Below are 25,763 nucleotides of genomic sequence, written 5' to 3' on the forward strand. Positions count from 1 at the left end.
ACTACAGAAATCAGTGTAAAAGTGCACTAGTATAGAACTTTAAAACTAGCCAGCGAAATATAAACAAGCTTTATTTTTATAACACATTTTATCTAAATTCACAAATGCAGTTTTTCTATTGTTGCTATACATATATGCCTACATGTGACATGAGGTTATAGGTAGCACCAGCAGTACTCTTTTATAAATGTACTACAGTATCTTACTGTATTTCACAATATGCTTTATATGTACATTTTAAATTATAGGTGTTAATAAAATATTTCATATATGCTCAACCAAACTGAAAAAAAGGTTTATATTAAAATAAGTATTGAATCATTTATAACTGAAGAGAAAAAACAAATCATACTAATAATATCAAAATTAAGCAAGCAAATTAATGAAGTTTACTGATGTAAGCATCATCAGAAATGAATGACATTTGAAAAATAAATAGTACATAAATATAATTTCTGATGAAATTATCAGATTATATGGCAGATTTCTGTTGCCCACACTAATCTTCATAATTATTACATTAAATTTATTAAGAAATGAAATGGATTTAATAGATGATCAACTAAAACCATTTAAAAATAATCCTCATTCAAGATAGTATAAATCTCTTCATAGTAATTCCTCAGAGTGCAGAAAAGTTAGAGAAAAACAATATCCACTGCAGGATGATACAAGAGGCCAGGGCCAGGAAGCTGGCTTTGAAGTCAAAGAAAAAACTCAGTGAGGCTGAGGATATGATGGGAGGAGATTATGGAAGGGAGGTCACAGAGTGCATATTTGGAAAACAGCTGAAGTGACCTTAACTGGGCCATGTAAACACCATAAAACAGTCACTTATTTCTTTAAACAACTCATTTTTCCAATGTCAAACTGCTCATTTCTGAGAAAGAATCCTAGTATTCTGCAAAAGGGAAGTCTCTCTCCCTTTCACTGAGTAGAGCTTACCTTTCCTCTACCAGATCAGAGTAGAGCGCATCCATTTAAGTGGTTCCCCCTCAAACAATCATATTTTACCTTAGATTATACTACAAATGGATGCACACCACTTACCTAGAAGGGGAAAAGCAACCTCTGTCCCCTCATCAGTGCGTTCTGAAAAGGATAAGTAAGGGAAGAAATCATAGGTCTTTTCATCTATTTACTGTTTGATAATCTAGTCTATCCCCAGAGGTTATTATTGAGTTCCCCAACATACTACACTCTGGTTTTTGCTAAATAGCTCTACAGAAAGATACTAGATGGCTTTCCATAATCTTTCATTGGATTTTCCCTTTAGGCAATTTTAACCCATTAGTCTTAACAATATCTCCTAAAATGATGCCAAAGAATTCCTTTTCCACTTTGTTATTTACATCCTTCAAATATTTGTAACTTTATGTTCTTTTTTAATTTCTGCTAAAGAAAATGTAAGACAGGTGTTCTTTACATAATGCCTCATAAATTATCTCTCCTAACCCCTAATTATTCACATTACTACTCTCTGAACTATTTCAAATCTCAAGGTAATGAAGTGTCCAAAACAGAAAGCAGTATTCCAGGTGTGGTCTCACCAGAATATGAAAGAATCTATTATCCTTCCTGCTCCACTTCTCTACATATGCCATCCAAAAACCTCATTAGTGTTTTGCTGCCAGACCACATTTTAAACAAATACCTAATGTGCTTTCCACCAGAACTCCTAAGTATTTATAGGGATTTCCACATTTTTTTCTTTATATTTTAAAAAAAGGGTTGGCTTTTATACCTTCTTTCTCCCTTGACCCACCTCCCCTTCCTCAAAACTAAAAAATCCAGATGCATATGAATATTTATTCTTATATAAAAGATATTCTATCCTCTCACTGCAACTACTGCCCTATGTTCACAGATGTTATTTATGGCCAACTTGCAGTTTTATATCACTAGCAAACTTTCTAACAACCTATTGATTATTTCCCCCTAGTCATTAAAAACAGGGTAAATCCCAAGGACAATGTGAATTTGCTCTCAGAGAAAACTGGAAGAGATCTAGAAATATGAAAAATATATTCTCCCCCAAACAACCATCTCATGAAATCCAGAAATGTAGCTCTCCTACCTTAATACTACTTTTTAAGAGGACACCTACCAGTAGTGATGTATTCAGCAACAAGTTCGGACTCTACCACAGCAATTGATGGACTCTCAGGAGAATGTCTCTTTTCCTGGGTCATCTGAATAGGCACTGCCATTTGACTCAAGTCAATAGTGGGTTGTCTTGGTTTAGATTCCAATTTTTCCTTTACTGTATAAAAAAGGGGGAAAATTAACTTTTATTACAAATAAGTACTAAAACCAGAGTTGTCCTCGGGAATAATGAACAAGACCTCTGGGGTGCCACATGGGCAGTGACTAAGGAGTCAGTGAATTGAAAACAAAAGAGCAGACTGCTATGTATGGCTGTAGCGTGCACAACTTGTGCAACCATACCCAGCAGCCTAGCAAGAACTCATATGCTATCAGACTAAAATCCCCCCCTATTATTACTAGGCCAAACAATTGCATCTGTTTCCCCTGTACATACTCCCCTTAGAACATTTCCTTTACCCTTCTTCAAGGCAGTACCTGGTATTGTGGAGTTCACCAACCTGAAAACAAAGGGTGAGTAAGCAGTACACAGCATGATTTGCCCTAGGGCACACCTGCCCAGAAGAGCACAACACAGTGAATAGTGACCAGTTTAATTTGATCTATTAAAAATTCAAGATCATCTCCAAAGAAATGTTACAATATTTTCAGTGACTCTTAAAGAATAAAAATTTTCAGTGTCAGGAAAATATGGCCTCTCTGTTCCTACAAAAATGTCAGTGGAATGGTCTGGAGTCAAGAAGGGTTTCCATGGATAAATAACTTTCTATATTATCACTTTTTCTACAAAATCATTTGGTTTCCACCCTCTAAAAGGCTTTAATGGAAATAGCTGAGTATGTAAAAGATAAGGAGCTGAGGAAATGACTAAAGCCAAAAATAACACCAATAGCAAGATTAACCAAAGACTTAAAATAAAAGCTAGTATTCTTTGGGTAGTGTAGCGTGGATGTTACAAACAAATAGTAACCAGTAATTAAGTACACTGAATGATCATTCAGATTATTCTCACCAAGCATATAATATAACAAAATCAAGATAATCATTTAAACAAAGAAAGCAAAACAAAACCAAAGGAATACAAAAGCCACCCCACAAATAGAGAGGACATTGAACTAGGAATCAAAAGACATGGACTCTCACTCTGCCACTAACCAATTGGGTAACCTCTCTAGGTCTTGGTTTGTTTATCCATAATGAAAGGGTTGTATGAGATCATCGCTAAGGTCCCTTAAATACTCTGACAATATTTGACCTATTATAATAGAAAAGTCAGTATAACTAACGCAGTTTTGCCTAGAGTTTATCAAAGATATTTAGTAACCAGAAATACTGATTGGATCTTGTTAAATAACAATAGCTTTGCATGGAAGCTCAAGTTGTAAAATTACACAAAGAAGCATGAAGATTAAAAAAACAAATTAGAATGCTAGCAAGGCCATTAACGGTGTTTTAGGACCACAAAACTGCCCCACCAATATCAAGGAGGATGGCAGGGGCCCTCGAATCTGCCTCCTACTATTCTTGAATAGAATTGGCAACTGTACTACATTTATCTTCGTGCTTAGAATTGATAGACCTACTCCTTTCTGGTGACAAAAGGCAACAGGATTGTCCATTTTAAGTAGGAGACAGAGAAGAAAGAGCTCTGCCATTTTTTTCTGCTTTCTACTGATTATAGTCTGTCTATTCTTCAGTACTCCTGTGAACATCTTAATGAACTGACAAGTAAACAGACTGCACCAATGATTATAGACAAGTCCAGAGGGGGGAAATGTGCTCAAATGATAACAAAGAAAATATAACAGTAGTAGTATTTTAGCACAACCCATCTCTAGAGAAAACATGCTTCATTCAATTGAGCATGTGAATTCATACCTGTTGTCTGTTGGAGTTCTAACAGAGCTTTGATTGTTGAAGTAGCTGATTGTGATTCACTGGATACATCCTGATAAATTATGGTGGGGCTAGTCTCCATTGCAATCTCATGTTCTGACCAATCCTGACGCCGGGAAGCAATTACATGAACTACAGGCTGGGAATCTGTTTTATATTAGTTAAAAAAAAAAAACCCTATAAACAAAGTTTCTCTTAAAAAAAACAATTTGTTTTTTTTTAATCTTTGTTTTACTATAAACTTCATGCTTTATCTCCCCAAGAAGACTGTAAGCCCCCAGAGGGCATAATGTCTTTCATGTCTGTATTCACTTATTCATTCATTCACTGATTCAACAGACTAGGCACCTATGTGCCAGAGTAGACATTTGGCATTGAGGATATAAAGGAGCTCATAGGATAATCAAAGGATGCTCAAGAAGCACACAATCTGGTTGGAGAGACAGACATGTAAAGAGACAAATTACAATTCCATGTTATAATTGCTATAATAAATAGGTGTGCGTTTGTGTGGGTGGGTGCATGTTTGTGTACAGTAAGAACAAAATGCTGTATGAGTCTTGTTTTCCCCAATGCACCTAAAAATGTGTTCTGTATTATAACCTGAGCATTCAGTGAACACTTATTGGATGGCTGAGTTACTGAAAGGAAATCCTGTCCATTGACAACAAGAACGGATAGATGATCTAGAAGCAGCATGATATGACACGTATAACATGTGGAGTTCAAAGGCTTATGTTACAGTCCTAGCTCTACCAATTATCAGCAAGTTAATTCTCTGGGTCTTAGTATCATTATTTCTAAAATGGCAACACTAAAATTACCTCTCTACCTCACAGGATTTCTGAGGATATAATGAAATGACGTACATAAAAGAGCTTTATAAACTATGAAGGACAATAGAAGTGTTTTATTTTGTTGTTGTTGTTCTGGTTGTGGGCTGAAAAGTTCTAAGCCTTTTTGTTAGTTTCCAAATAAATTATAGCCTTAACTCAAGGCTTACTATATTCATGCTATATAAGTATGCATGTAAATACTAAATACATATCAAATCAAACAACCAATTATTTATTGAGTTTTCCACCATTTACAGAATAAGTAGGTTGTATTAGACTATTGTTAAGTTCCTAAACTCCTTGGCCCAAGATACCACACAGGAAATTATAAAGGCTATAAAAGCATGACTCTTCTCTCAAGTTTAGATTATAATGGAGGAGACATAAAATAAAGATATACATATAGCTTTGTATTTTGGGATAAAGTCAAATGATTAGGGCAAATAGGGCAACTATATACAAAGAAAAAGACTACTGTGAATTGGAATGGTCAGTGAAAGCATCACAGAAAAGAATTTATGCAGCCCTAAAACCAAGAATAAATACAACTTAAGTTCAACCTTCTATTAACTTTATATTTTTGAAAACCACAAAGTTGTCCAAAAGGTGAAGTGGGGGGGAATGACTTAAAAAAACAAACAAAAAAACTGTCTTCCCAAAGAAAACAAAATCAATATACAAAATATCTGGAATTTTTATTTACCATTAACAAATTGTATTTCCGCTCCCCACCCTAGCCTCTAAACACTAGGTAGAATATATGCCACACCAGGGATGTATAAATTCCATTAAACTTTCAAAAAAAATCTAGATGATTGAAGGACAATATCCTGTAGTAATATCAAATGCCACATGAGGTGTATAACAGTTTTTCTTTACTCATTCTAAGTTGATATATAGAATTTAAACTTAAGAGAACTGATTATATTAGGGAATCATTAGTTTTATATAAACTAAGTTCTCAATTTTAAGAATTTCTCATGATGCTATAAGTACCCCTGGCTAGGTGAGAGGACCTATAGGCAAAGAATGACTTTGCAACCCAACTCTGTAAAATACACACACTGAATACCCAGAAGAAAGCAAAAACTGCACTGGTAGAGAGATAAAGTAGAATAAGACTGGAAAAGGAGAACAAATTTCCACATGGGACCACCTGTCAGAGGCACCACCCCACATAACATCATCCCATAGGACTGGGGAGATTGGTCTTTCTCTTTCTGCCCATACTCAGAAAGTGTAGCTGACCATACAAAGCACCGATGCAGCAACCCCAACTGCTGTGACACAGAATGAGGGTGTGAACCTAAATGTGAAAAACATTCCTTGAGTGATTTTCCTCTCTACTTTTGGCTTATGCTTAGACTAGATAAATCTACTGCCTACCAAGTCTGATGCTGGGGTCAGAGTGCAATGACTGAGACACCAGGAGCCTGATCTAACAGTTCCATTTGATTATGCAGTGTGCATCCATCTAGACTTTCCTATGTCTCTTGAGGATTATGGCCTACTGACCCTCAGATATCTTTCCCCACAGGTCATTTAACAAATATTTATTGGGCATCTACTACATGTTAGGTACTAGAGATAAACACTGTATTGCTATATCCAAAGGCAGATTCAGGCATCTCTATGGAAGAATGTCTCCTATGTCTTTACTATAAAAAGCCTATATCACATTTGCAAAGAATCATAAGATCTCTCAGCTAAAAATGACAATCTAAAAGTATTTTTAATACTATCATCAATCCTATGCTAAAATCTTCAAAATATCCCTAACAGTCCAGGAATCCAGCACCACAGAACTCACTGCTTTCTAAGACAGTTTCTTTCCATTTTTGAACTGTTAGGACAATTAGAAAATTTTCTTATATAGAGTGGAAACAGGTCTTCTGATTGCTACTCAGTGGTTCTAGTTCTGTCCATGTACCTACCAAAGACCAATTCTTTTCCCTCTTCCATGTCACAGTCTTCAAGATAACTGAAAACAGTTCCATGTCCCCCACAACCCCACCCAATTTTCATCTTCTCTTCTCCATGATAAATGTCCTGTCTCCACCTACCATTCTTCATATAAAATGATTCCCAGATGCCTTATACATCTAAACCATCTCTTCTAAACTAAACCCAAGATGTCTATATCCCTTCCATGATGTAATAGGTACCTTCCCTCTGAAATACTGTCATAAAGCCCAAGGCCTTCACAGTATTTAACTGCTTATACAGCTTTGCCCCACATGTTCCACAGAACATTAATTCCTCAAGATGTTCTGCAAAAGGGACTTCCCTGGTGGCACAGTGGTTTAAGAATCCGCCTGCCAATGCAGGGGACACGGGTTCGAGCCCTGGTCTGGGAAGATCCCATATGCCACAGAGCAACTAAGCCTGTGCACCACAACTACTGAGCCTGCACTCTTGAGCTCACGAGCCACAACTACTGAGCCTGCACACTTACAGCCCGTACTCCGCAACAAAAAAAGCCACTACAATGAGAAGCGTGCGCACCACAATGAAGAGTAGCTCCCACTCACCGCAACTACAGAAAGCCTGTGTGCAGCAACGAAGACCCAACACAGCCAAAACTAACTAAATAAATTTTTTTTAAAAAGATGTTCTGCAAACGAAGGGTTCCATGGTCAAAAAAGTTGGGGGCATTTTACATTATATCCTTCATCTTTCACAACATATATTAGCATATAATGGCTCTGAAAAGTTCTGCAATAGGTATGTTTTGCTTAACCTCGATTTATTCCTCACTCTCACCATGACCTACCAAGATCATGAAGCTTCTGGAAAAATCATCCTAGAAACCAAGTTGTGGCCTACTTAAAGCAATGTCTTTACAGGATGCATTTTTATATTTGCCTCATACCATGTTCCATCTTAAATCCTTACCCTTGGTTTTGTCTCCTTTTTCTCTTCCATTTTACTTCACATAATCTTATATTCTAGCTAATCTACCTTAAAACCTTTCGGAAATAAAGAGAACATAAATAAAGAAAACTTTTAACATTTTTTCTTTCTTTTTTAAAAAAAATCTAGAACCCAATAAGCCAAATAACCCTATTCCCAAGTGAGAAAGGGAAAATAAGAAGATCCAAATAGGAAGGAAAGCTCAGGAGCTGTGGAAGGCATTCAGCTCAATCTTCAGTAAGTGATCTAGGCAAGTATGACCTTGAACTATTATGGTTGGTCATCTAGCTATCAGTATGTAAAAATACTTCAGGGGTATATACAGCTTAAAAGGCCCACCCGCTAGGTTAGGGGAAATGCCAAAAAGGAAAAAATGTTTTGGACTCAGGCAACAAAAATTAGTTTATTAGGCTGAAGTTTAACTCCATACCACAGTTATTATGGTTGCTGTTTTGCTGTTTGTTCATTCAGGGACTTTTACTGGGTGTCTACTTAGAGCTAGCTAACCTCTTTGCTAAATATTGAATATATAGCGATGAATATGATCCTTGCCTTTGAGAAGCTAGTAGCCTAGTGGAAAGGAAAAGAATTATATTAAACAAACAAAAGAAAAGTACAAAATAAAATGATCAATGATAAAATAGCTGGCAGTACAAAGCAACTTCAGAAGCATAGTATATAGAAGGAGTGATGAACCCTCCTAGGGTGATCAAGGAAAGTGCCACAACAAGGTGAAGATGAAGGTCTCTATTCTAGCCTGTGAGGAGATAGCTCAGAAACAAGGTATAAGGCCTAAATTGCTCCTCCTTGCAGGTGGGGAATGGTGGGGAAAGTTTAGAAACCACAAGCAGAATCAAGAAATTCCTTGGCATAAAAGACATCCTTATTCTAAGACTTGTGTAAAGGAAGTCACCAGAAAAAGGATATGAAGTCAAGCAAAGTTGATTCATTCTTACAGTAGAATGCCAACTATCAACTATATAACAAATAATGGGCTTTAGAAAATTATCAATGGATGCTTAAACTAGTAGATTAATGTTTCATGAAGAATATGATATTTATATAGTCTGAAAGCATCTCCCATAAATTACCATTAATCTCAGAGGGAAATATGGTAACTTCATAACGCAAAAAAAACAGGAAAACATCATCTTAATTAATCAAGAGATCAACATTAACATCATCAATATTGGGACAAACTGACATCAGTGCCTCCTGATAAGACAAAGCTAAGGATATATCACATCTCTGGAATTCCTGCTGAATCAAATGATAAAGAAACATCAGACAATACCAAATTGAAGACTATTCTACAAAGTAACTGATTATTTCCTTCAAAAATGTCAAAATCAAGAAACACAAAGGCTGGAGGATTATCCAAATTTAAAGAAAATTAAGAGCCATGACAATTAAATGCAACTAAATGTAATGCATGATCCTAATTTGGATTGTGGACTGGTGGCGGGGGCAGGTGGTGGTAAAACTACAAAGAACATGATTGGACAGCTGATGACATTTGAGTGGATTGTAGATTACAGAACTGTAACTTCATATGTCTTGATTTTGATAACTGTATTTTAGTTATGAATAGACTAACCCTTAAGAAATATAAACCTACAAATGTAAATATTTAGAGGTAAAGGACATAATATCTATAACTTGCTCTCAAATGGTTAAAAAATTTAAAAATTATAGACACATGGGGAACAGAAAGAGAATCAACAACAAAGCAAATAGGGAAAAATATAAATAAGTGGTGAATCTAGGTGAAGAATATACACAGGAGTTCTTTTTAATCTTCTTACAACTTTTTATAAGTTTGAAATTACATTAAAAGTTACTAAAAAGAGGTGCGCTAAAAACTACAAAAGCAATATAAAGAAAGAATGGACTCTTATATAGTGCTTCTATTCCTCGTAAGTATGACCCTCTTATACCTTAAAAACCAAACATGAATCTTATACTGATCAAAACCTTTATCCCTTTCCCTGGCGGTCCAGTGGTTAAGATTCTGCATTTCCACTGCAGGGGGCATGGGTTTGATCCCTGGTTGAGGAGCTAAGATCCCACATGCCCTGAGGTGTGGCCAAAAAAACCCCCCCAAAACCCAAAAAAGCCCTTTATCCCTTTCTCTTAAATCATAGTATATATATTCCCAGCCCCTGTCTTTGTGAGAATGTACTAAGGAACTATACAAGGATATGGTGAGAGGAGTAAATGTGGATTATAAAAACTGGCTTTATAGTCAACTATATTACATATACCTACTTTGAATGGTGAATTTTTTCTGTATTACAGAATATTTTAAAAAGAATATGCAATGAAAGATAAACAACAAAAATAAAAATAAATGATGCCATGTATAATAACAGATCAAAGAGGAGAAAACTTTACACTCAATCAGTTCCAAAAATAGCCAAATTTTTGTCCCTTTCTTAGAATGAAAATTGAAGGCTCACTAATGAAATGGCATGTTAGGGAAGTAATGATTGGCTTATAGCTCTCTTGGGAAAAAGCTAGCAATTTCAAAAGATAACCTGAGATTATGTATACACAGACATCTACTGTTCAGGTCCCCATTTCAGCACCAATTCATAACCTAAACATTTTACCTGCCCACTATGAAAATATTTCTCAAGGGAAAAAAAAGGCTGGTATTATTCAAATAACTACAGACTTAAAAATAAAAGAGTAAAAAAAGCATCTGATGAGTTAAACTAAGAATGGCATCTATACATATCAAATCAGTAAGTCTAAAAGAAATAGAGAATAAGCATTGTCTTACTATAACTAGACATAAACTGATTCATAATCAATACAGAATGATAAATTAAATTAGCAAATTGATTCAGAAAATATTACTATTATTGATAATATGCAGAAGAAAATTATCCATTTTCTAAAATGAGTGTCATATTGTTTGTTAAAATCAACATTTTAATTTTTAATTGATGAGTTTTCAAAGACCATTTCAAATGCTACCTCCTTCATAAAGCTTTCTCATGAAGTTTAATACATAGTATAAACTAATAAATAAATGTCAAATTGAATTAATGGAATAATAAGCAATTTGAACCATTAGTAAGACTAATCTGGGAAGATTCCACTGAAGAGTTAAAATAATAATTCTTGCACAATATGAAGAAACTATTAGAAAAGTGAAGGTGCTAAGAAAGCATTCCAGAGACAATAATGGAGAGGTGAGGAGAGGAAATGGAGTGAGTGAGGAATGATCAAGAGAAGATAAACAGTTTTGTTTGGATATATCAGAGCTTATAAGTACAGGCATAAATATACTACCTGACAATATGGGTGGTTAAGGTAACTGACAGACATGGGTACTAGATTTGCAGAAAGTCTGAAAACTTATGATCATGAGTCTATTTCAAGTGACTTCCTAGAACAACATAATTAAAATAGCACTAAGGATAATGATTTTCCCTATTATGGAGTCTGGCTTCATAGCACCTTCCTTATAATTAGGACAACCATATAATTATCTTCTAAACTGGAACACTTTTGAGAGTGAAAGCAAACGCTATTAATAATTATTCTAGAACAGAAATAAACTAAGACTTGTCCCATGCAAACTGCAATGTATGATCACCCACTTACAGCCCACTTATGGCCCCATCTCTGACCACCTCGATCCTTTCTCAAGATTCAGCAACAACCATTTCAAAAGGTATATTCACTTTCTTGCATACTTCTCCTACTTACTCAAAGCAAACAGAAGGAATCACAGCTCTATCCAGTTTGATAATACCTACCTGCCAAAATCATCATCTAAAATTTACCAATTACTTGATGAACATATGCCAGGCAGGAAAGAATGGTAATAAGCCTTACCAAAAACAAAACTTCAGCTCACGGATTACATATCAAACAAAAGACAATAAAATCAAAAGAACTAACAAGTCAAAGCATACATGTTTGTTTGAGATCCCTAGATTCAACTATTTTAGAACTAGGGCACTATGTCAACAATAATTACATAAATCAGAAGTAAAATGGATCTTACCTTGGGAACTTTGGGAGGACTCCGTAGAAGAGGAACTACTATCTGTATAACTCTGTGGTTCTTCTTTTCCCTCCTGAATAGATGAATTACCAGCCTCTGCCACCCTGGATGCTTGCTGTAATGTTTCCGTGACCAGCTGCCTTGTTTGCTCACTAACAACTGTAGCTTGAAATGTCACTGGTTTAGGTTTAATAAGAACCTAGAACACAAGCAAAAATACAACCAGTATAAACTTCGAGCATTTAAAAAATGCATGGGGCTTCCCTGGTGGCGCAGTGGTTGAGAGTCCATCTGCCGATGCAGGGGACATGGGTTCGTGCCCCGGTCTGGGAAGATCCCACGTGCCGCGGAGCGGCTGGGCCAGTGAGCCACGGCCGCTGGGCCTGCGCGTCCGGAGCCTGTGCCCCGCAACGGGAGAGGCCACAACAGTGAGAGGGCCGCATACCACACACACAAAAAATAATAATAAAGGCGATTTGAACTTATTAGAAAATCACAAAACTTATTGTTTAGATACGTAAACTATTTGGCTATAATACTGAGGGAACTGATTCTAAAGGCAAATTATTAGTTTATAGGTAAATTAGTATCTTTTACAAAAATTCTAGGATAGCATTTCTCAACCAAAGCTGACATCAATTCCTTTGATATTCTCAGAAAAGTAAAGTACCTGCAAAATAAACAGTAGCCCAGCAACACAGGATTAAATCCCGAGCCTCAATTTCCCAGACAAATCTCCAGAAAAGCTCCCTTATAGTTTCTTGTTGAAAAACAGTTCTTCAGCTTCTCCATTATTTAGGTTTCAAGTAAATCAAATTTTATAATATCCAAAGTCCTTTCAAAGGCCATATATGCTTATAAAAAATAAATACTTTTCTTTGAGAGATTATGAATAACTACCATCATCCCTCAACGATCTTCTTCTCAAAAAACAAGATATATCTTCAGCAAATTTTATTCCAAGGGGATTCTTTTTTTTTTTTTTTCAAAGATTTAATTTTATTTATTTTTTTGGCTGTGTTGCGTCTTCATTGCTGCATGCAGGCTTTTTCTAGTTGTGGCGAGCGGGGGCCACTCTTCGTTACGGTGCGTGGGCTTCTCCTTGCAATGTCTTCTCTTGTTGTGGGGCACGGGCTTCAGTAGTTGTGGCTCACAGGCTCTAGAGCGCAGGCTCAGTAGTTGTGGTGCACGGGCTCTAGAGCACAGGCTCAGCAGTTGTGGTGCATGGGCTTAGTTGCTCCGCGGCATGTGGGATCTTCCAAGACCAGGGATCAAACCCGTGTCCCCTGCATTGGCAGGCAAATTCTTATCCACCATGCCACCACGGAAGTCCTCCAAGGGGATTCTGTTCTCTAACCTTTGCTCATGACATGACACAAATTTAAGATATGTATTTTTTTAAGTACTGAAAAGTAGTGTTTTGAAAACAGATGATTATACACATTCAATCATAACTTTTAATAATCTGATTCTTTAAATATTACTGATCTTTTCTAGGAATTTGAAATATACCAGAGTCAAGAAAAATCACCATATCTTAGCATACCTGTGTTTTCCCTTGCTGCCCATAAACAATTTTTGTTGGGATGATTTTAGCTGCTGGTTGAACTGTAGAACCTATTCCTTTTGGCTGAGTTACAATCATTTTGGTGATGGGTCTTGTAGCAGTGATAATAGCTGGTTTTGCTCCTGTTGGCACCGTCTGAATAGTCTTTTCTCCCTAAATTGAAGTCAGTAAATATATGAGATTTATATGCATTTTTTTCACTGAAAATCACAGAAAGGTTTTATCAGGATGATGGGCAAAGGGCTGTAAACTTTGCAACAAAGTACAATGTTTCCAGGTGATCAAAAGTCTTAGACCTAGTTGAAATGATCTCAGAAGTCCTCTGACCAACCTTCTGTCCTATGAAGGCATTAAATATTTCTTGGTGAGTGAATTTTAAAAAATCACCTTATGTAAGAATACTTATTATACTGTCTCATTCACAGAATATGTATATAATATAGAGTCAAAAATTATAGAAGAATATATACTAAAATGCTAACAATGGTTATCTCTAAGTGTTGGGACTACAGGTCTTGTCCCAACATTCATCTTTATTGACAGTTTATGTGAAACGAACATATGTGTAATAAAAAAATTACTGTGCATTTTTACCAATAACTAAATGTACACATACAAAATAAACTGCCTCAGTTCCCCAAACATGAAATTATAAGGATATATAGCAGAATGCCTGTGTGAAACAGTATGGGCAAGAGATGAAATCAGCAGAGATATTAACATTCTTTCTGAGGTTACATGGGAAAATACAAAGAAAAAACTTAGGACATTTCCCACATCAGCATGTTACTAATATCACTTTAGTCTATTAACTAGATAATTTAAGCCCATTAACTTTTCACCATTTTCATCTGCTTTATTCTTAAGTACCATTTTCTGGTCATTTATAGAGCCAGTACTTGAGCTTAACTAAATTAAATTCAAATATAGTCATTTTACTAAACTATTAAAATTAAAAAAAATAAAATCCATAAAATTAAAAAGGAATGGATCTGAAATTTTTTCACCTTATCAGTTTTTCTTTTTAGTCATCATCACCTAAATGTGTGCCCATCTAAACTTAGCAGCCAGTAAAAGCAAAGCACCCAGGTGAGCTGGCAAAAAGGTAATCACTCTGTGAATTTAGAGCTAAATGATTACAAAATTCACATGTTTAAATATCTGCTGCAGTTATCTAAGGGAAACATGGAGTGTCTGCCAATCATGTGATTACTTATTTTAATACACGTACACCCTTCACAGCAGCATCTTTGGAAAGAGCTCTAGTTCATTTGCCAAGAGCTGCTAGTTTGCAAGTGGGCATGCCCTTCTATTAAGCAGCTCAATAGGCCCTGTCCAAGTATAATTATAAAGACCATTCAAAACGAATCAAAACCAACTAGCAGGCTATTTTTTTAAAAAGCTCTTCTGGTGTGTGTGTGTGTTTATGCATGCACAGGTAAGCAAGTTATGAGTACAGGTACATGTACATATGTGGTTAAGCAGATGGTCTTATACTCTGATCTGCTTGTTTGACTATCATTTCCTGTATCAAACTGTTACTATTAGATGTATATAGCAGCTAGTACTCACACACACTATTCTTAGATCTATGTGACCATAGGACCTAGAGTACATGGCACTCCCCTCTTTTAATATCAAGTTCCATGAAATTACAAACCAAAAGATAAAGCATTCTGAAAATCTGAATTCTAATCCTGGCTTTACTTTTGGCTTACTATGTGAACTAAGGTTAGGAAAAACCTATGTTTTCCCACGTAATGAAAAAATCTAATACTAGACCCCTACCAACACTGTAAAGACTGTGATGCCTAGGAAGCTACTAGAGATCAACTACAATGAAGTATAGCATTTTTTTTTTCTAGCAAAGTAGGGACACTACCAAACCTAGACAGTTAAGTACAGAGAGTAATAACAGTAAGAAAAAAAAAATTATTGAGGACTTCCTATGTGCCAGACACTGTTCTAAGCACTTTCAACAGCTACCAGTTAGTTACTCAACAAATTCACTGGTAGATCTGATCATCATCCTCAACGTACAAATGAGGAAATTAAGGATGAGAGAAGTCAAATAAGTTAGCCAAAGTCAAACAATTATGATACTCAGAGACAAAGCCTAGGTTTGGCTAACTCCAAATCCCTTAACCTCTTAACAACTGCCTTCAGAACTATAAATGAATCTGTTATTTATTTGATTTTTTTCATTAGCTCAAAGAAGTAAAAATGAAAGTAACAAATCGTTGTCATTAATTTAGTCTTAGTCCCAAATATTTCTCTTTGCCTAGCCTAGGTGAAATACTAGACTAGTATCTATTGGCCAAAAGCAGGAATAAACTGTCCTCTGACAGAGGTCCCTCTGTAGTTAACCCAGTGGAATCTTCCATCTGGACCAAGCTAAGCATCTAAATCATGGTCATAAGCAACTTAGCTATGAACAACATGTTTTAGAAATTACTGTAAAAAATGGCATCAGTAGGTGGTGTTTTTTAACAGTTACATCACAGTAGGGGTAAATCAAGCCATTCTGGCCATTGTGGGTTCTGAAGTCCTTAGACAAATATTTGTATAGCTGTTCTTTAAAATCCTTAGTGGATTGCTGAGTCTGCAGTTCAAGCTCTTACTTACTCCAGCATTAAGTAATGTTGTGACAACGTTTTTGCCCGGGAGGCCTTGAATGGTGGTTCCTTTTCCTGTAGTCTTTTGCACAACAATCACATTGGGCTTGGAAGTCATTGGGATTGTAGTGATTTTGGTAGTCGTTCCTTAGAGAAGGGGGGAGAAAAGGAGGCCCGAGTTAAGGACTAGTGATATTTGGTTACTTCTGTTTATGTTGTATACAATTAATACATGTAGTTGATGTCATCCTTAGATGACATGAAGGCTGTCATGAGGATGAAAATGAAGGCTTGGAATAATAAATTACAAGTTGTCCTAGAATGAGAGAATATTAAGAATTGACTCTTATAGCATTCATCTTTTTGTAATCTGAGGGCCTACACACCAAACTCAGAATCTAAAAATATCAATATCTGCTTTCCCATCAATATTCCTCTCCTGACTAGTTAACTGAAACCAATTAGAAGCTCTATTCCATGACAAACATTTCTCCCAAACTCAATGGTATTACCTATGTGACTAATGTGAAAGGAAAACTCTTCAAAAAATAACATAAAAAAGAGGTAAATTTGTATCAAAATTCTCATATAACACTATAGAGAAAATTGATGAAAAGAAATGTCATTTATTTTTATGTAACGAGAAAGACAAAATAAACACAGTCACAGACCAAGTCAGATGAAATGTATACGCAGCACTCTGAAAAGTCTGAGGATGAAACCCTAATTTATATACTTATATATATAAACTTATATTTTCCATCATTAACATCTATGTAGTAGATCTATATCTACTGATCCAAACATATTATTCTTACCCTCTCCCCAACATGCTTCCACAAACTGCTTCTCTTCCACCTATCAAATCTAACTACCTATCAAATTTATACCCTATATTCTTCTAATTGTTCAAGTTGGAAATCCTGGTGTCAATCTTTGCTTCTTGCCTTGTCTTCATTCCCTGTACCCTCTAACAAAATGAAAACCCCTTAGCTCCACACTGTATCTTTTCACGCCACTGACACCTCAGTGCTTAGCACACACCGTATGGCAATTACTCAAGTAATCGTTCAATGCGCATGTGAAAGAACTAAATTTGTCACCAACATATGTCTTCTTTCAAAATGTTATCAATGCCAACTCAATAGACAGGCCCACATCTCTTTTAGCTTCCCACATTTTCTCCCTATTTCAAGTTTCTCTATCATTCAAATAGCTCTGATGCATCCTGCCATAGCAAACATCCTAAAAAAATTTTAAAAACTCATTTCACCATATCAAGAACCAACAACATGTGAAATCGGTCAAAAACCTTCCAAATCCCCATTGTATTTAGTTCCAACTTCCTGTCTTGGGTTTCAGAATCCTTTACAATCTGGCCTTAAATCTACCAATTAGATCTTATTTGTTCCTACTCCAAAATACACACCATAAACTCTAGTTTAACAAGTAATTCCTTTTACTATGGCTTCCTATCACCTACCACACAAAGACCAAACTCCTCTGCTTAGCCCTCCAGGTTCCATCAGACCTTAATTTTCAGGATTATCCAATATATACCTCTCCTTCAATGTGCTGGTTTCCACACTGGTCCTTGAGCACATCAATCCCAGTGCTCCTTCTGCACGTATAATTTTCTCTGCCTATGAAAACAGGCTTAAACTACCTAGTCATATTTTTCTGCTATAGGCTTGCATATCATTTATCAAATGACTAAGCACAGAATGGGTACACATTAAAAACACAACTGATTAATATACTCTCAAGAATAAAAGTTAAAATTTAATCTTTTCTACTGGCAAACTTTAGCATTCCTTATTAAGAATATTCTAGTTATATGTCAGTTTTTGGTCATCTTGTTACAATATCTTTATAATACACTTACCATCATCTAATGCCTCATCAGTCCAAGGTAACATGCTCAGGTAACATAAAAAAGCACTTTTATCCGTGGGCCAGTTTCACAAATGTTTTTCCCTTTACCTGCAGTCTCTGAACAGTGAACTGTTAAGAGCTACAAAAAACAAGCTGCCTCTTATACACTTACATCAACTTTAACTCTTAATTAACTCCAGTCCCTCATATATGATTATGATGCCTCCTCTGACAATGCTCCCTCACCAAATATTTAGTTAATAAAAAAGTGTTCTTAGAAAGTAAGCATTAAAAACTATCTCAATGAAATGTAAACCAAGATTTAACTCCGTACCAAAGTACAAGGAGCACTTTTTTGACAAAACTTGCTTAACAAATGAATTATATTTATAACTTCGAAAATGTCAAATCCTTTCCATTACAGGTGTGTCAATTTATGAGACAGTTGTAAACCAAGCTCACCAGCTTAACAACATGGGAGGTGGGGGCAATGTTAGAAAATAGAAGAAAAAGGCATAGCATAAGGAAAAGGAAGTACAGCATTACATTACAATTATGAATAAATTAAGAATACAATTTATCACTAGAATTATCAAATTATAAAAGTTTAAAATTCCTATAGCATGTTTCTATATCTCAGGTGACATCTACATTATATTGAAGAAAGAAGTACTACTCATTTAAAACAATGTCTTCCTTGGACTTCCCTGGTGGCGCAGTGGTTAAGAATCAGCCTACCAATGCAGGGGACACAGGTTCAATCCCTGGTCCAGGAGGATCCTACATGCCGCGGAGCACCTGAGCCTGTGCACCACAACTACTGAGCCTGTGCTCTAGACCCTCCAAGCCACAACTACTGAGCCCACGTGCTGCCACAACTACTGAAGCCCACATGCCTAGAGCCCACGCTCCACAAGAGGAGCCACTGCAACGAGAAGCCTGCGCACCGCAACGAAGAGTAGCCCCTGCTCACCCCAACTAGAGAAAGCCCACACGCAGCAACAAAGACCCAACACAGCCAAAAATAGATAAACAAACAAATAAATAAAGTCTTCCTCTATGTTTCATAGTATTCAGTGTATAGTTCTGTTACAATAGACTATACAAGTTCACCTGTTTAGCATTCTTTAGGGCAGAGAATGCACCTCATGTACATCACGGTGTATCACAGCATCCGACCCCATATCTAGTTCATAGAGTATTAGAGAACTCACCTATACATACAGTCTTTACTTATAAAAAGTCAAGATACAATGGGTGCAAGTAAATGTGAATCACATTTGGCTCATGGGCCATGATACTGACGCATTCCAGAGATTCCTATTCAAAAATAAGATGCCTGTAAAAGTTTGAGCATTATGGTAGGTAGGCTTAAAGAACAAAAATTTATTGGCCCAGATTTTACTATTCACAGATTCTTAAATCACTCTGACAATCTTGGTTTTTTGGATAATGTTTTATGTGTTATTTTGCTCAAACAATGAGCAAACGAATGAACAAATGGACAAGTATATAGATGCAAGCCTTGCCTGGACATTGTACTAAAGATCAAGGGAATCAAAATCAAGTCCTGCCATTGTCAAAGGTTCTCATAATGTCCTTAGAGTCAAGATAATGAGTTTATCTCTGAAGGAGCCCACCTTCTGTATAAAATAGGCATGATTTTTCAACCAACCTTCAACAAAGCTCTCCAAAAGACTTACATATCTGATAGTTCTCTCTATATATACACGTATAAGTAAATATTTGATAGTATAAGATATGAATTAAATAACTGCAAAAATAGTCATGCCTTCCACTTAATTGCTTATTCTAATAAAAACATGACCTTTCTAGAAAGCACTTTGAAAGCATGAACTTGTCTTCCAGGATATTATACAAAGAAAATAAGAACTTCACATAATAATTTATGTATAATGATGTTCGTCACAGGATTATTTAGGACCAAAAAAAATCGTTAAGTAACCTAAAACATTCAACAATGAATAAACAGTTAAATCATGGTGCATCATATGAGAGAACACTGTATAGTCATTAATCTGGGGCAGGGGTGGGGTGTCAAAATACATTTAATAGAATGGGAAAATGATATTATTATATGAAAAAAGATTAAAACTGATTGTATTAGATCTAAATTTAATTTTTAAAATATACATGTATACACAAAAACATGTATACAAAAATCTAAATAGAAAAAGGAATAAACAGATATACACATAAATTTTAACATATTTCTCTAGATGACGAAAATTACAGGTTTTTAATTTTCTTTGTATACCTTTCTGTATTTTCCAAATTCCTCACAATAAAGGGGAAAATATCATTTTTTTAAAGCCTTCTATTCTTACAGCCAGGTGTCTGAGTATATTTTCAGAAAAGCATTTCTTTTTGGTTGCGGGGTGGTGGGGGAATGGACTCTAGTATCCAGCATCTGATCATGGATGAAGGCAGAAAACTATTTAAATTCATCCAACCGGGCTTATCGGTTTACTGTGAAAAGACAGGGATTGAAAACTACTAATAAACTAACCGATAATCCCAGTATCATGGAACAACAAGAGTATTATAAAATAAGAAAACTATCTTTATAAAGAATATTGATATGTAACATAAGGATCAGTTTAAAGCAGTCAGAAATGAGAGAAGTTCTTTAGAATTAAAGTGTCAAATAGTGAAGCAAAAGGCTGAGGCAAAATGAGCTCCATGCAATGAATAAAGCTATTTCAGCTACGAGCCCAGTATATTCTATAGTGCTGAAAAAGTTTAAGAACTCTTCCTCTGTATACCCATACACTTGAAATAGCGACTAACCATTAGTTACTTCATACTTAAAAACAAAGGTGGATGAAATGTATACACATGTATGGTATATATCTCACCGCCTCTTTGCTTCTAGGGCAATGTGCTTGCCTGTATTGCTCTAACCTCATACAAAGCAGCTATATCATAAATAAGGTTTGAAAACAGAGGCTTCATGACATGTATACATTCCTTCAAGCTATATGGTATTAAGAATTCATATGTAAGTAAAGAAAAACCCTTATGGTCATAAAAAGTTATACACTAATAAAACATGATTACTTTTTGAAAAATGTTTAAGTATGTGCTCTATACTATTTAAAGATATTTATCAGGTAATAAATTATAATTTGAGTTTTAACTGCTATTTAAAATATCCTCTTAAAAGCTGAAGTATGATGATTCTTTCCCTACTGGTTTCACCCTCCTCAGTTTGGCAAACATTGAAACTTACACATAAAAAGTAGAGCCAAAATTACAGCTTTAAATATAGTGCTTTATGCCAATACCATGCCCTGCTTTGTTTTTTTTTCACTCCTTGAGTTATCAGCAACATCATATTACTGCCAGGAACTTCACTTTAAAATGTTAGAACAATTCACCTGGGGCATACAAAATATGGCTAGTCTACAAAAATGGTAGACAGTTAAAATCCACAGGGCTTGCTTGGTCAGAGATTATTCACATCATTTTAATTAAAAAATAATAATCAATGAAAATGGATATCATGTTAACATTCCACTTCAGGGTACACAACGCAAATACTGTAGGAATAAATGACCCAATAAAAACCAGGTAAGGTTCCAAAATACCAATAAATATTAGCCTTCACTATTTGAGTAAAACATTTTTAAAAAGTAAATAGCCAATATAAATGGTGAAAAGCAAATAAAAATATTCAAGTATTTTTATTTTTAATATGCTAAAGTGACATTAGTAATTGAAATTATGAGATATGATCTCTCAAACATATTTAGACTAATAAATACTAGTTCTTCCTCTATCTAGCTTGTATGGTTTTGGACAGGTAAGTTCATCCTCTAAACTTAAATATGTCTGTACCTGTAGACTGGGGCTGATACCAACTATTTCAGAGTTATGAAGTATGAATGAATTGATAAATGGGGCAATACTTTGTAAATGAAAAATCTCTATGCAAATGTAAACCATAATCCTTCCATTCTGATTAAATGCCACTAAATATTCTAAAACTCTCAAAAGTTTAACGTATGAAGATTTAATACTAGAACTAAAAAACTATACTTAATCACTAAAACATCAGGACTAAAAACAAAGCTCTAGATTTCTAAGCAGAAAACTGCGATCAGACAGAATCCTTCAACAGTGAAATGTTTTTTCCTCTTATTGGTCACCTATACCTTTAACATATTTCAGATATACCTACCAGAAACTATATTACTGCTAATTATCTTGCCCCCCAAGGTAGCTAATGATTTGGGTACTACTGTAATAATGCTACCACTGGTAGTTTTCACGTAGGTTGCAGCTCCAGGGGTTGCAGCCATCCGACCTATAGATGGGCTCACTGTTGGCCGAGTATAGGTTGCCTGTGTGCCTATAAAAGGGAAAAGCCAAGAGAAAAACTTGTCATAACTTTTAGAAGAATGACCATTTATACAGCTTAACTATAATTCAACATAATCTACATTGCTTTAACTTGAAAATGGAATTTCAAGGTGTCAAGCCATTAAGTAACAATTTATAGCCAGTTTTCAATGCACATAGCAAGAACTATAGCCAACTCAATTTGAATTAATTTTACACGTAAAATTTTGTGATGTGTTGCATCAAATTACTAACCCCAAGAAAAACTATAACCAAGTCTGTTCCTTTCTTCCATTACCCTTCTTCCACTAGTTTGATGCCAAAAGAAACTTAAATTTAATCATCTTTCCTGCCAGAGCATTTTAGATATTTCTGTTATAGATTTCAAGGTCTCTGCATCTATTTTATGCCGTCTCAGTGCCAAACCCAACGGCAGCACTCAGCAAATAAGGCAGTATATTATTTGCCTAAAATTTTATAAATTTTTACTGTTTTGTACTCTGCTACCCTCTAAATATATTTCCATCTTTTAAAGAGTTATTCCATCATTTAACTAGAGATTAAAATTGAAGCTGTCAAGAGTTACCAGGAATATTTCTTTTTAGCCTAAAAAGTTCACTATTTACATATTTACTCTTAACTGACACATTAAAATATTTTTCTTCATATCTCTCAAAGGACTTTACATTCTTCCCAGGTATTTCTAGGACTTTTTCCTTTCCCCAAACAGGAATTAAAAATTAACCAGATAAGCCTGTTGCAGTTTGTCACAAATCTGGTAACTCAGAAACACTATTCCTAAGCACTGTTCCTAAGTTCCTAACACTGTTCCTAAGAGCCGTTAGTTTTGGGGAGAATGAAGATAACTCAGATAACACCTTCTTCAACTGAAAAAATTTTTTTCATGATAATTAGTTTCAGGGGTCACTGTGATAACCATTTCAACACCCCCCTCCCAAAAACGGTTTTACCCAGTTAGTATTTACCGTTTTAAAATATAATCACTACCCAAAAAAGGGAGAAGTGGAAGAACATTAAGTAGAATTACTTTAAATTGATTACAAACATACATCTAAATCAGAAAAAAAATCTAGTGCAAAATAAATATGCTATGAAGATACATAGTTTGAATTAGTTAATTATAGCTGGAAAATATTTCAACTTAAGCTTTCGTTTTAAAATTAGAAACACTTATTCTAATATATATGCATTAGCACAGACACAATATTATTTTTCACTACCTTTCCCTAACATGAGGAATCATATCTACATAACACTACTATCTTTGTACTAAATGGAGAAAAGTTTTGGGTGAAGAATGATAGATTTAATGCAAGAATAACAGTGTTTTTAAAGCATAGGCTTTGCAAAGAGACAGAAAGTAGAATGGCAGTTACCAGGGACTGGGGGAAGGTGGGAATGCAGAGTTATTGTTTAATGGGCACAGAGTTTCAGTTTGGGAAGGTGTAAAAAGTTCTGGAGCTAGATGGTTGTAATGGTTGCAAAACAATGTGAATGTACTTAATGCCAATGAACTGTACACTTAAAAATGGTGAAAATGGTAAATTTCATGTTATTTATGTTTTACCACAGTTTCTTTTTTTTAAAGCAGTTTTGGGAGTCAAACAGTTCTAGATTCAAATTCCAGTCCTGTTTTTTATTGGCTGTGTGGCCTTGTGCATATTGCTTAACATAAGCCTCTGTTTTGTCTCTGAAAATGAAGATATTAAAGCCTAAGGGAGATTAAAGGTAATGCTTATACATACTTTTATATAATGACCAATAGATGATAGCTTATAAACTTGAGAAAGGAATCATTTTACACTCTAGATTCTATTATCTAAATCTGGCCCTCTTCAAAACGTTTGGTAAGAGTTATACAAATTTAAAATAATGGTACTGCCTAATTCTAACATTAATTAATAGTAATGGCTATTGAGCACTCTGTTGGGGACTTTACATACCTGATTTAACACTTACAATGACTTTACGGTACAGGTTTTATGATCACATTGAAACAGACAATGGAAAAGACTGAGAGCAATTAAAGTAAACTGCTCAAGGTCACAAAGGGTGGTACTATTTAAAATGTTCTATATTGTCACTTCCTTGGGCATAGCCTGGATGCTCTCATAACTGGGTAAAATGGCATCCTAGGCTTTTCTCAGTCTGAATAATGCTTACTACACTGTAATGTAATATAGATTCTCAAACTCATCAGCATGAGATCCTTGTGGGCTGGGACTGTGTTTTCATTCACTCAACAAATCCTGACTAAACACCTAATTACAGACTAGTTCTACATATATATGGTGAATAAGACAGACAAGGTCCCTTATCCTAATGGAGCTCATGGTCTAATAAGGTGAATAACATTAAACAAATTGACAAAAAGTAACTAAGTAATTAGAAATTATAGTATGTGTTATAAAGGAAAAGAAGAGGACCATGACAATAGCAGAGAGCTAATTTCAGTTGGGAGGAGGGAAGAGTCAAGAAAGACCTCTTTGAAGAACTGTCTCATTAATTTCTATATTCCCAATGTCAAGTACACTGCTAGTACAGAGAAATTACTCAATAAGTATGATGAATGAAGGGACTGACGCTCAAGAAAACTTACCAGTAGGAGTGGTTACAAGTTTAGTTGTCATAATTGCACCATTACTGCTAACCACCATAATTGGGGAATTGCTACTGGTGGGCAGAGTTGCTGTCACTGGTTTGGGTAAGATTTTACTTGGTTGAACTTGTTGTGTGATGATTTTAACACCTTTGAAAGAAGAAAGATAAATCTCAGTACAAATTATTTTTAATAACATGTGCTTTGTATCAACCCACGAGGGCAGCAGTTACACACATTTACTGAGTCTTGCTTTTGTTCATACTGATGGAATTAACTTTTATTCCTCAAATTCCTATCCTCCCAAATTTCTCTCATTCAGAAATATAATTAAAATACCACAAAAGCTATTAACAAGTTTTAATGAAAAACAATTCTTCTTTTGTCTATGATCATATCAATAAGAGCTTTCAAACCAAATTAGCCATTGATCTGAACTTTTACAGACAAATAATCTGTGTTCTATGCAAATACTTGGGATGAAAGGATTAGGATAAGAAGTCAAAAATAAAAGCAGGGCAGGAATAGGGATTCAGATGTAGAGAACGGACGTGTGGACACAGGGTGGGAAGGGGAGGGTGGGATAAATTGGGAGATTAGGATTGACATATATACACTACCATGTGTAAAATAGATAGTTGGTGGGAACCTGCTGTATAGCACAGGGAGCTCAGCCTGGTGCTCTGTGATGACCTAGAGGGTTGGGATTGGGGGTGGGGGTGAAGGGTGGGAAGGAGGTCCAAAAGGGAGGGGATATATGTATACATATAGCTGATTCACTTCGTTGTACAGCAGAAACTAACACAATATTATGAAGCAATTATACTCCAATAAACAAAAATTAATGTAGCTTTTATATATTCTCAACTCTACCAAAGATTTCTCTAACCTCTTAAGACTATAAAGAGCAAGAACATTTTTTTTAACATTTATTTTTAAATTGACTTCT

The 25,763-nt window shown here is 35.3% G+C and overlaps 1 protein-coding gene across 17 annotated transcripts in view; it reads right to left on the bottom strand.

Moving 5' to 3' along the window:
- EMSY (EMSY transcriptional repressor, BRCA2 interacting) overlaps positions 1-25,763 on the bottom strand; it is an 81,575-nt gene that overhangs the window by 12,413 nt on the left and 43,399 nt on the right. For 12 of the 17 annotated variants that reach the window (XM_059067794.2, XM_067038458.1, XM_067038471.1 and 9 more), the window contains 8 exons: positions 24,815-24,964; positions 22,034-22,204; positions 15,965-16,101; positions 13,319-13,492; positions 11,773-11,971; positions 3,985-4,149; positions 2,108-2,263; positions 1,051-1,092 (listed from right to left, as the gene is read on the bottom strand). In XM_059067794.2, the coding sequence (XP_058923777.1) occupies positions 1,051-1,092; positions 2,108-2,263; positions 3,985-4,149; positions 11,773-11,971; positions 13,319-13,492; positions 15,965-16,101; positions 22,034-22,204; positions 24,815-24,964 (1,194 nt within the window). The remainder of the gene's footprint in view (positions 1-1,050; positions 1,093-2,107; positions 2,264-3,984; positions 4,150-11,772; positions 11,972-13,318; positions 13,493-15,964; positions 16,102-22,033; positions 22,205-24,814; positions 24,965-25,763) is intronic. The other 5 variants (XM_067038465.1, XM_067038470.1, XM_067038466.1 and 2 more) reach the window with 2 other exon arrangements.

Source organism: Kogia breviceps, chromosome 7, assembly GCF_026419965.1.
Source record: "Kogia breviceps isolate mKogBre1 chromosome 7, mKogBre1 haplotype 1, whole genome shotgun sequence".
NCBI lineage: Eukaryota > Metazoa > Chordata > Mammalia > Artiodactyla > Physeteridae > Kogia > Kogia breviceps.